The sequence below is a fragment of the Cannabis sativa genome, chromosome 2 (genome assembly GCF_029168945.1).
Source record: "Cannabis sativa cultivar Pink pepper isolate KNU-18-1 chromosome 2, ASM2916894v1, whole genome shotgun sequence".
Classification (NCBI taxonomy): domain Eukaryota; kingdom Viridiplantae; phylum Streptophyta; class Magnoliopsida; order Rosales; family Cannabaceae; genus Cannabis; species Cannabis sativa.
In genome coordinates, this window is record NC_083602.1 from 1,528,760 (window position 1) to 1,541,120 (window position 12,361).

A 12,361-nucleotide genomic window follows, 5' to 3' on the forward strand; every position below is an offset into this window, starting at 1 on the left:
TATGCAGCCAGCCATAGAAGAGCAGTTGCTCAACCATTTAGCCAAACATGTATAATCAGAGCAATTTTAGGATTATTGCTCTCATGAAGTTTGAAGTTCAAATACAGAAAAGGTCATATGTTGTTGTGATGCCAAGTTTGTTGATTTGTACAAATTGCAACAACATGCATTAAACCAAATCTTCCAACATTAATAAATAGAACAAAATATTGAGTAGTTCACAAGAACATATATACTAAAAGTAGTAAATTCTTTATTACAAAGCTACTAATAAAGTAAATGGAATCTAAAAAAAAGGATCAAAGAGTACAATTAGCAAAGAAAGCTAATAAAATGCAGTCATCCCAATAATCAGGGGTTATAATATTGTAAAGCAACTAAAATATGACCTTTTCGTTAATAGATAATGTTTCTAAAGAGGGAGAAATCCACATTAAGGCTTCTTTCAAGTCTGACTCTTTCTCGGGATCATAATTAGTAAAAACTTCAAGATGCTTCCAACTAACCAAGGGATAACGAAACAAGTTCTTCAAATTTTTTGGCAAGTTTTCTGGCCAGATGAGGGACTGCATATACAGATTTATGAAAACATATAAAGAGAGTAACAACAATATGAAATTGAAATAACACCACAAAATTACATAAAAGAAATACACAATACAAGTAACCAACATACCTCATAATTGCAGACTTTCAATGTCACAGTATTCCAAGAGTAACTGAGATTAACAAAAAAATTCAGCAAATCGATAAACCATTTTGTGTCATAGTCTATCCGTGCATCAAGAATTATAATTTTTCCATTTACCAAACTAGATGACTCCATTGATACCTTAAAATTAAGATTTCCTTGATAACTAATATATGCTAATTTTGGAGCAGATTCAATTGTAACAACCTTCATCTCACCACCATTATACGAGTAACAACGATTCTCAAAATCGAAACATTTCAAATGTTGACTCGAGATTTTAAGGTGCTCTGACTTTGATGAATTACAACTCAAAGCCAAATTCTCAACTAGAGGAATATTTGAAATGAGAGCTTCAAATGATGACAGTGGACTATTATCTCTAGAACTAGGCAATGATAAATCTCTGATTTTCTTGCAAGAAGAGAAATTTATACGGTTCAAGGGAATACCATCAACTACCAAAGATTCAAGATTTATAGCTTCAACTTCAATTTGTACTTCTATATCATCAATGTCAACAAACATAAGCTCCATGAACTTAAGGCTTAAACTTTGTAACTGAACATTCATTCCATAGAAACAATAATCATATAACCCCAATTTCTCAAGAGAAGGACAACCCAACAAAAATTTAACTACCCCATCCTCTTTTGCATCCTCTAAATGATAAACTTGTTCCAATGATAAAGTTTTTAAAGATGGAAAACTAAATGAACAAGAACTAGTATCCAACTTTACTCCATACAACTCCAAAATAGTCAAAAATCTTGCATTGTCTAGTATCTTAGGCAAGCAGTAGTAGTGATCTGAGTAGTCACCACCTTCTTCAACAATCTCTTTGCCTATAAATACATACATTTCCTTAACCTTATTCTTAACTGCAAAACTTAACAATTTATCTAGAATCCCACCCTTACTTCTACAATAATAATTGTATATGTAAAGCTCAAAACTAGTTATACCTAAATCAACAATATTACTATCAATACCTTTCTCCCTGTGTTCAAAATAATTCTCCACAAAACTATAGAATTTCTCAACATCATAAATTGTATCATCAGAGGAGAAAAAGAGTGTGGGGACTGAATACCAGATGAGTTTCCAACGTTTCGAAAGAATGCATGTTCGAAACACATCTTCAGTTGGGAGAAACGACAGAATTTGAATTATCAATGCATCGGGAAGATTTGAAATCATGTCAACTTCATCACCAACCACCATTGATGATGATGATGATGTCATTTTAGCCATTTTATTTGCTGGGCCAATATTTTTTGTTGTCATGCTCATTTACTGTAACAAAAAAAAAAAAAAAAAAAAAAAAAAAAGCTTAATGGTGATATGATGAATTGGAAGAATAAATTTTTCTATGTTCAACCGAAATCAAATGAAGGGGAAACATAATGAGATTTTAGGGCTTTTGGCTGAGACTACACTCGGAGTTAAATTTACAATAGATTTTATTATTTGAGTTGATAAATATCTATATATATAGATTTGTTAATTTATGTTAAATGTAAATATTTTTTAAGAAAATTATTGAGATATTTTTTTAAAAAAAATAAATAATAGATAAATTTAAATGTTTAAATTGATTTATAAAAAAAAAATTAAAAATTAAAAAATAAGTGAATTGAGGAGATAAAAAATTTATAAAAGGAATTAAAATATTGATACACGTATTTTCCTTATTGATATGCACACGTATTTAATATAATTTTGGCATAGATATTTTTTGAAAAAAATAAATAATAGATAGATTTATACGTTTAAAAATATAACTAAAAATAAATATTTTTTAATTTATATTTTGATAAAATATTTACAAACTTAATAAAAAATTAGAATAATGAGAGAATTGAGGAGGGAACAAATAGATGTATTTAGAGTAATTTTAGATGTATTACCGAATTCTCATTAATAGTGAATAAAATTTTTTGCTCTATTTCATTTAAGAAAATAATTTTAAAAAATATAATGTTCAGTTAATTCTAAAAAAATTAATATAAATTATTTAAAAATTTAATAAAATTATTAAATATTAAGTTTAGTTAAGAAAACTTAAATTATTTTAAAAATTTATTTTATTTATAAACTGTTAAAAAATCAAATAAAAAATAATTAAAAATCTAATAAATAATTTAAATAAACAAAAAAAAATTAAGAGAAAAATCAAGTTTATATATATTTATAAACTCACATCTTAAAAAATAAAAAAAAATATCAAAAATTTAACAAAAATATTATATTATTTTGAAAAAAAAATTATAAATTAAACTAAACAAATTTAGATTTTTGGTGAAAAAAATATATACTCAAACTTGTTCTGATAAAATTTAATTTTTGCAAATATTGAATTTTAATATATTTAATTTATATCTAAATAGATATTTTTAATAAAAGATAAATAATTTTTTAAATAACTTAGTTAATTTTAAAATTTTAATTTCTTTTTAAATTTTCTTAATCATTCAAAATAATTTTTTAAGATATAAATTAATTTGTTAAGATCTACTAAAAAATATTGAATTTTTCTTATTTTTATTTTAAAAGATATACCATTTAATACTTGTCAAAATTTAAGAAATTTATCTCATATTCTACCTTTCTTAATTTTAATAAAGTAAACAAATGTAAAAGAATAACTACCTTATAAATAAATATAGGATTAGATAAAGGAAAAAAAATTTGACAAAACAATACAAAACTTTACTTGTATTGAAAGATTGTAACAAAAAATGAAATAGTCTAAGGTTTTTGCTTGGACATTGAAGCTTATATACACAATGGGAAAATTCAATCCCATGATGACCAAAAAAAAGAAAGAGAAAACCCTTTCAAAGTTACATGAACAATGCTTTTGTTCTGTTAATTATAAAATGTACTCTGTATGTGTCTTCAAACACAGTATTTTCTTCAAGTTTTGTTCAGCTCTTTTATGCATTTAACTTTAATAACTTCTGCTTATAACAAAAACTGAATTGATTATTTCATCAGTTACTGCATAAAAATAAAAACAAGTACTTGAAATTATTATGGATCCAACATTTTCAATCTATTATGTATAGATGATTAGATTCTATCTACCAAGAAGAAAATCCCCAAATATCATTCAAAACTAGAGCACGCAGCCACTTCGTTTGTATAAGACATACAAGCGCGATTGCTCGAGCATTTCGTGAGAAGGAAATCCTCAAATATCAAACAGACCTTTGAACCAGAGGGTGAAACCACTGCCTTTTCCACTGATATTATGAATGATAACTTATCAATGCATGATGTTTAGATACTAAACTATGGATATGTCTGTATGTGATGTGTCTTCAAACACAGTATTATGAACTAGTCCCTCCCTCTAACTAAAGCTCTATCAATACCAAGAGGATAGCTTTACCAAACAATCCAAGGGAGGGAGATGATGAGGTTGATTATTATTTGGGCAAGAAATCATAATTAGAAGAAATGCACTTCCTGTTTGTCATGTCATCTAATATGTCGAAATCAAAAGATTTACAGATTATCAAGGAAATCTGCAGTGCATTCATAACAACACAAATTATTTTCTTGATACTGGGGAGAAAGTGAGACGGGGAAATCTATCGTGTTACTAAGAGGAACACTTGCAAGGCAGAATAGTTCGGCTCGGAGGGAGGGGAAATGACCATTGAACAAGTATCTAAACTAGGTTACTTTATGTATAAAATCTAAATATCAAACAGTACATAGTTTACAAACCATCCTGATTTCAGTTGAATCAGCAGAAAAAACTGAAGTAATGAACAAAAGAGTCAAGTAACACGCTTAGAAAAAACAATATAGCCAATATGTCAAGGTAAATTATGGGTGCACTGAAAAAATACAGTAAATATGCTAAGTATCAGACCAGTTCCTAACAATAGTGTAAATGAATGAACAAGTTCAGAAGAACAAGAGGATAAAAAGTTACCCGGTATAAAATGGTATCCTTACAATGTTCTACCACATGATCTTTAAGAGAGAAGCGAAAAAATCTACAACATAGAAGAGCTAGTCGCTAGTGTTTTTCCGCTGCACTCTCTTCCTTCCCAAGGGCGACCACTACTTTCTTCAAAATTGCTTCAACTGGTTGGTGGGAGTTCTCCACTGCCTTTGATATTGCTTGCCATTTCTCACCATGCTTTGGTTCAGCAGCAACACATCTTTTCAAAACATCCTTTTGGTTTTCATCGCTTCCATGCTGAAGCTCAAACTTATAATATAAAGCCCAAAAATCACCAAGATCAGGAGCTAAAGTGACAGCCCTGTTGAGCCAAGTCCTAGCTTTATCCACCTTCCTATCGTGCCAGAACAACTTAGCCACAGCAGCAATAACATGGGGATCGTGATCACATTTCTTGAGGGCATCCGAACTCTTGGTTTTACGTTGGGGACGAGGTACCATCTCAATTGAGGCTGCCCATAGTATACCACTGTTAGGACACTCCTGTAGTGCTTTTGCCATCAAAATGTCCGCTTCTTTCTTGTTGCCATGCTTGAGCTCAGAACGAACTGCAGCAAGCCAGAGTTCAGGGTTGTGAGCATTCTTTTTCCTGGCCATGGTAAGAACTGCACGGGCTTTACTCAGTCCATTCATTTTCTCTTCAAGATTAGCAAGTGAAAGCCAAAGAGGTATGCAATGTGCGCAGTGCTTCAAACCCAACTCATAAACCTCCTTGGCTTTTTCCAAGCGACCAAGCCGCTCCTCTAGCTGTCCCAGCATAAGCCACAACTTATAGAATGATGGGAACTGCTTCAGACCTTCATTAAGCAACCTTTTCTCCTCATCCACCTTCCCCAATTCTCGTTCAACTATTGCTGATTTCATCCATACTCTCTCTGTGCCTCCCCTTTCTCGAGCTTTAGCAAGAAGCATTCTAGCTCTCTCAATTTCTTGGTTCTCAAATTCAAGCTTGAATGCAGCAAGCCAAATTTCCTCAGAATTTGGAATAGCAGCATAAGCTTCCTGAAGGATTGCCCGAGCAGCAGGCACATCCCCAGCAAGCCACTTCTCCTTGGCTCCCATAAGCCATAAAACTTCAGCCTGTGGCCGGTACGTAACAGCTTTACGAAGTAAAGCATCAAGAGATTCTCTAGTCCCATGACTCTTTTCAAGTTGTGCTGCCTTGAGCCATATGCTCTTCTTGGTTAAGAAGACAGTGAGTGCATGAGCATAAATAGCTCTCGCAGTTTCGATGGAACCCCTTTTCTTGCACTCCTCTGCATCAGCAACCCAAGTTCGCTTCCTATCTTCATCCTCCACACCAATTCCAATTGTATTATGAATGATAGCTTGGCAAGTGGCAACAGACCCTGCACGTTCAGCAGCCTCAGCCTCCTTCATCCAGGCTTCTCTATCAATCTCTAGCCCTTCTCTTTGCAAAGCCCTTATACCCCTTTCAATAATTTTTCCCACCATAGAAGTGTTTCCATTAGCTTCTTCCAACTTTGCTGCTGTAATCCATATAGCGGGCTCCTTTGGAAGCTTCTCTCTTGCCTTATTAAGAACCTTCTTAGCGCTATCGTAAGTTTCCAACCTCGCAAGTGCAAGCCACAGCTCCACATGTAAAGGACAGCACTCCACAGCCCTATGAAGCAAAAGTCTAGCATCCTCCTCATTAGCTAGCTCTACCACTGCCTTCCACAATCTAACAGAATCTGGAATGTTTTCCAAGCCTTTCCTCAAAACCCTACTCTTATTTACATCATCGTGCTCCAAATCCTTGGCCTGCATCCACAACTTCACCGAATTTGGTATGGCTTTCACTCCCTTTGCTATCACAGCTTTGGCTTCATCAGGACTTGAAAGCCTACATGCCTCCAACCAAACATCCTCGTTCTTAGGGCACGCCTCACACCCTTTCTGAATCAGCTGTCTTGCTGCCTGAATCTTCCCTGCCACTTCTTCTAACCTTGCAGCCGCAATCCACCCTGGTGGGTGTGTTGGATTTGTTTGAGTAACACTCTTTAGCAACAATCTAGCTTTCTTGATATCCGAAATCTCAGCATCACTAGTAATCTTCATACTCTTAAGATCAGTAAGATACCCCTTCGGGTCCACAACAGTTAACCCTGAAACAGAATCTGAAAGCCTATCTAATTTCAAAGACAAGACAGTACCTCTCCCTTCACCAACAGCAGTCAAATCGGTAACTGGGGTTTGGCCCCATGGCGTCTCCGCGCCACCTGCAGCCCTACTCTTGGGGTCTAATGCAGTGACATGTTCCTTTTCTTGTCTTGCTTTCTCAAGAAGAGTGTCTGGAACTGGTACAAAACTCTCAAACCTCTTCTTCTTATTCCTCAACGAATAATCTCCAATTTCAGGTATACTATCCCAATCATTGGAAGACATAGTATACAATTTCCTCTTCAAATCGGCAAACTGCTCTGTGATCTTCGGGTTCAAAGCTCGGTACTTCTCAATCTCCTCTTTCAACCTAGCCTCCCTCCGATCCTTCCTCCTCGAATCCATTCTCTTATCAATGGCCTCCCAAACCGCATCAGCCTCTTTATCATCTTCATCATACTCTGCGGAGGCAAACAGCCCCACATCATTACCTTCAAACTCATCAAATTTCTGATTCTCATCGTAACCTTTGTCCTCGCCATCATCCTCTTCCTCCTCCTCACCAGGCTTCCCGCGCCCTCGACCGACAGCAGGAGCACCAGCACCGCCAATTGTGGTAGCCGACTTGTCCGGAAGGTCAGGAGCAGCTCGGGCCGGACCAATATCAGACCGAGTGGTGAACCCAGTAGCTCCACGACCGAGACCAGCGACATAATTGGACGGTGGCTTTGAGTTCAGGAAATCAAGGCGCGGTTTAGGGATAGTAGGGGCTTGCATCCCGCCAAACAAAGGGATATGGAGAGTTAGGGTTGAATAAGGTCTAACACCGAGCTCAGAGAGGAGTGTGGAATCGGTGCTTGAGAACAATTTGGGGCTTTGAGAGAAGAAAAGGCGTTGTAGAGAAATGGGTATGCCAGATATTTCACTGATAGCAATCTTTAGGTCCCGAAGAGTGGTGGAGTTAGGGTTTAGGTTTAATGCTAATGTTTTCTGGTTTAGGGATGTAATGAGCACCATGGTTAACGAGCGTCAATGCCTCCTGAACATGAAAAATTGGGTTAAGGAAAGCTTAAATAAACTAAAAAATCTGTTCATATCAAACTAATAATAAGAAGAACAAGTTGTAACTGCAGAACCTTTCAGTTTTAACAATAAGACCATTCATTTCTTATGTCTTAGACGCAGTTTCATCAGTAGATGAAGAAGATAAAGATTTTGAATTCTCTGGACCACTTCACATACTTCAGTAAGAAAAAATTTTGTTTCAAGATGCTACAAAATCCAAAATCCAGGCAAAATCCTAAGTAAAGTACCTGTTTTGAGCGAAGCAATTGTTTAATTCAGCGACGAATGAGTGAAACGGAATTCGTACTCTCCAATCTCCGATCTTAGTTCGATAAATTTCTAGGGTAGCGTTGATTGAATTCAGTGACAGAACCGAAGAAAGCGAAAATGGCCAAGAGAGAAAGAGAGAGAGAGAGAGAGAGAGAGAGAAGAAGAAGATGTGCCTTTGGTTTATGATTGGGCTTGGGCTTGGGCTTAACATATTGGGCCAGCTCAAAAATACCAACATACCCGCTTTTCATCAAAACTACCCACGTTTTTTCTTTATTATATGTTTTTCTAAGGGATTTTATACAAACTGACTAAATAGCATATTTTGTAATTTTTTTTCACTAACAGATAATTTTAAAGAATAAATACTATTTTGAACCTAAAAAAAAATTAAGAACTGATGTCACTAACCACATCTTTAACAAATAAAAATAAAATTAAATAATAATTAAAAAATGATACATAAATGTCACAAATTTTTACCAGATGCGTCAATAAACAGCCATTCGACAGCCGATCCCACACCAGTCCACCCCGCGCCGTCCTTGTCCAACGAATTCATAAGATAGAAAGAAAGCATGAGGATATGGATTAGAATCCCCTCCTCTAACGTTGATCGGCAGTAGCTGTATCTCCCGGTCACCGCAGTTATTTTTTACTGTCTCTTAAATTTTCATCAACATTAGACTTTCTTTAGTAAAATTAGATTAAAGTCTTTAAATTCAACAATTTTAATAATTCGAAAAGAATTTTTAACGAGAAAAAAAATTCAAAAAACATAATTTAGCAAATGTCAAATTGAATATTAAAAATCCAAAATGAACCTTAATTTTTTATTTCATAAATCATTTAATATGTGGCATTAAATACGAGTCATTAATGAAGATATAATATGATATTCTTCTAGTTTCCCATTAGGTCAATAATAGTCAACTTTTTTTCTTTCTTTTTACCGTTTATTATTTCCTTTCCTTTTTTCGCATATTTCAATTGTTTTATATAACTCTTCTTCCTCGTTTGAATTCTTCGCTTGAATTCTTTATTGCTTTTGAAAATTCTTCTGTTCTTGTGTTCTGCCATGGATTGTACTAGTGAATACTCAGAGAAGCAAAAGAAGAAGTGGAAAGAAGAGTTAATGGAAGATGTGAAGAAGGCGCGTAGTGAGAGGCAGAAGCAGAGACAGAAAAAGGTAGTTGAAGAGATTCAGATGAAGTGGAAAGAAGAGCTCGATGAAGAGCTTGATAAGGCACGATCAGCCCAAACCCAAAGCAACACCCATCACTTTCTTCTCTGTCAATGATTTCTCTCATTATTTTTTTAAATTTTTCTTTGAAATTTGATGAGGAAAGGGTCTTTGAATTTGTTTGTTATCTTTCAATTTCATTAATTACTCTTTGAAACCATTTTAGGTTATTTGCAGCAAATTTTTTTATGTTTTAATTTTTTACATTTATCTTCTATTTTTTTAGTGAAAATATTGTTTATGTTTATTTTTTTTTTTTTGCAAATTTAATATATTAGATATTATGAGTTATTATTGTATTAATTTTGAAATTTTATCACCAATTAATCTCAATTTTATAAGAAATTGATGGTTGTTTATGTAATTTATGGTAATTTTTGCGATTATATAAAATTATTTTGCTAGTAAAAAAATTTATTTTTACTAAAAACTCAAATTTACAAAATTAAACTCAAAAGTTCAAAGGGATATTTAGGTAGTATTTTTTTTATTAATTAGTCTTTGGAATTGTTAGTAGTTTATAGAGCAATTTGCGGCGAAACCCCCTTATGTTTTAATTTTTATACACTTAACCCCTTTATCTTTTTTTTTGTGGCAAAACCCCCTTATATTTTAATTTTTATACACTTAACCCCCTTATCTTTTTTTTTGGTGGCAAAACCCCCTTATGTTTATTGTGTATAAAAATTAAAACATAAGGGGGTTTTGCCACCAAAAAAAAAGATAAGGGGGTTAAGTGTATAAAAATTAAAATATAAGGGGGTTTTGCCACAAAAAAAAAGATAAGGGGGTTAAGTGTATAAAAATTAAAACATAAGGGGGTTTTGCCACCAAAAATAAAAACAAGGGGGTTAAGTGTATAAAAATCAAAACATAAGGGGATTTCGCCGCAAATTGCTCTAGTTTATATAAAGTTTAGACCATCAATTTTATAAGAAAACTATGTTTATAACTATTTTTTGAATAAAATTAAAAATAATAATTCAACTGGATTTTAGATTATAACAATGATCAAATCTGGGTGGGCTTTATAATATTAAATAAAGGGGAAAATAGGTCATTGTAATTGTAAGTTGTGTGACTCAGTTGCAAACACTTTATTATCTCAATCTGACTAATTAATGTACATAATTACTTTGTGTTAGTGATTTCTTTACAACAAGTAAAATAGTAGAGGGAAATATGGAATCTTTTTAGACAAGTGTTGCTCCTCCCTCTACTCTAGTCACTACTCACTAGTCGAAGATATAACACTGTGGGCCCGTTTGGTACGCAGGACTGGATTGGATTAGACGTTAATTTGTCCAATTCAGTGTTTGGGCATGTTAGATGTCTGGATAACTAATCCAGTTGACCTCATCTGTCTGGGAGTATTTATCCAATCGAGCAGGGTGGATAAATAATTTCATGCAGGTGATATTTTTTTTTTTTATCGTTTTTTTAATTTTAATTTTATTAATATATTTTAAATTTAATAAGAATTTAAAGGAAATAATTATCACACATTTATTTATACATTTTTTTTATCAAAAACTTATTTATTAAAATTAATGAAAATGTATAATTTTGAATTATTATACATAAGTTTTTAAAATTTAGAATATTATTAATTAAAGGGAGGGAAATTTGCGGTAAAAGTCCCTAAAAAGTTCAGTTTGATACAGATAAGTCCCCAACCTCCAAAAATAGCGGCAATAGTCCTCAAGGTCATGTTTTTTATTTGTCCGTTGGTCTCTAAGTTAACAGATCCGTTAAACTCATTTCAAATGCCACGTGTCGAAATATTATTGGTGGGTGTTATTATTTTAATTTAAAAAAAATAAAAATAAAAATAAATAAATAATTTAAAAATATTTTCTCTCTTTTTTTTTTTTTCTTTTTCTTTCTTTTCTTCTTCGTCTTCTTCGTTTTCTTCTTCTTCTCAGAGCATCTCCAAAGAGACACCAAATTTGGTGTTACACTATCACCAAATTTGGTGTCAAAAATTATTTCTACTCCAACCACAACATCAAAAATTACACTAAAAAAATATTCCTTATTATTATATTAATTTTTTAATAAATTAAAAAATAATATCATATTAATTAACAAAAATTACCACAATTATTATATTTAATTAATAATTTAAATAAACTTACTAATGTGATTAAAGACAATAATACTGTAAAATCGGCGAAATTCGATAAATTAAAATATCATATTGCAATAATATAAATATTACATTACTAGAGAACAAACATTACATTCATGACAAAAATAAATATTATAAGGTGCTTTTACAATGTATTCTTCTAAATAAAAGAGTCACGCAATAGAAAGTTTGAATTTTATTTTCGGCATGTTAAATTTTTTTAAAATTTTGCAGAATGTTTTAAATAAATATAATGTACACGACCATAAAAAAAAAGACTAAACAAGTCTCCCGAATGCCTAAACAGGTAGGAGTAAATCAGTGTACCACTTTTAAAGAAGTGCTTTATTTTCGGCGTATTAAATTTTTCTAAATTTTTTTAAATTTTACAGGATGTCTTAAATAATTATAATATACACTACTATATAAAAAAAATAGACTAAAAAAGTTTGTCGGGTGCCGAAATAAATAAGAGTAGATTCATACACCACTTTTAAAAATGTGTATTAAAAAATTTCTCAAAAAATAATTCTTAATTTTAAAAATAGAATAATATTAATATATACATATAAATATAAATTAAATTATTAAAAAAATTAAAAAAAACAAAAAAAACAAAACATGCCGTGGCTACAGTGCACAGCATATATGCCGTGCACTGTAGAGAAACTACCAATTTGCAGTGTATGTTACTGCCTCCTTGGATCAATCCTCAACACCAAAGTATTAATTTGCCGCCTCCTTGGAGTTGGCCTCATGCCAGAAACCCAACCCACAACCCATTTCCAGAAAAACCCATCAGATTTCGACGAATTTAGATTTCAAATTGGTCTCAGCTAGATTTATTTTCTTGTACCTAATGATTAGACCGACTCT

General features: G+C 32.5%; 2 protein-coding genes across 3 annotated transcripts; both read right to left on the bottom strand.

Annotated features, from left to right (window-relative positions):
- Positions 1 to 207: 207 nt before the first annotated feature.
- On the bottom strand, positions 208 to 2,176 carry LOC133034624 (F-box/FBD/LRR-repeat protein At3g26920-like). The gene is made up of 2 exons (XM_061109792.1): positions 677 to 2,176; positions 208 to 566 (listed from the first exon to the last, which is right to left on the bottom strand). Exons 1-2 carry the CDS (start codon positions 1,982 to 1,984, stop codon positions 378 to 380), a joined length of 1,497 nt encoding a protein of 498 aa, XP_060965775.1. The 5' UTR covers positions 1,985 to 2,176; the 3' UTR covers positions 208 to 377.
- A 2,334-nt stretch (positions 2,177 to 4,510) lies between these two features.
- On the bottom strand, positions 4,511 to 8,294 carry LOC133034625 (protein STABILIZED1). Of its 2 annotated transcripts, XM_061109793.1 has the most exons (3): positions 8,090 to 8,294; positions 7,913 to 8,048; positions 4,511 to 7,815 (listed from the first exon to the last, which is right to left on the bottom strand). In XM_061109793.1, exon 3 carries the CDS (start codon positions 7,791 to 7,793, stop codon positions 4,728 to 4,730), a length of 3,066 nt encoding a protein of 1,021 aa, XP_060965776.1. In that variant the 5' UTR covers positions 7,794 to 7,815; positions 7,913 to 8,048; positions 8,090 to 8,294; the 3' UTR covers positions 4,511 to 4,727. The 2 variants fall into 2 exon arrangements, with proteins under 2 accessions (XP_060965776.1, XP_060965777.1); XM_061109794.1 differs by lacking the exon at positions 7,913 to 8,048 and having other exon boundaries at positions 8,090 to 8,251.
- Between the last annotated feature and the right edge of the window lie 4,067 nt (positions 8,295 to 12,361).

Excerpts from the sequence above, each read along its gene's own strand:
- LOC133034624 (XM_061109792.1), bottom strand. The coding sequence starts at position 1,984 with ATGAGCATGACAACAAAAAATATTGGCCCAGCAAATAAAATGGCTAAA. Across the intron at positions 567-676 it reads TGAAAGTCTGCAATTATGAG|TCCCTCATCTGGCCAGAAAA; the intron begins GTATGTTGGTTA and ends CTGTATATGCAG.
- LOC133034625 (XM_061109793.1), bottom strand. The coding sequence starts at position 7,793 with ATGGTGCTCATTACATCCCTAAACCAGAAAACATTAGCATTAAACCTA.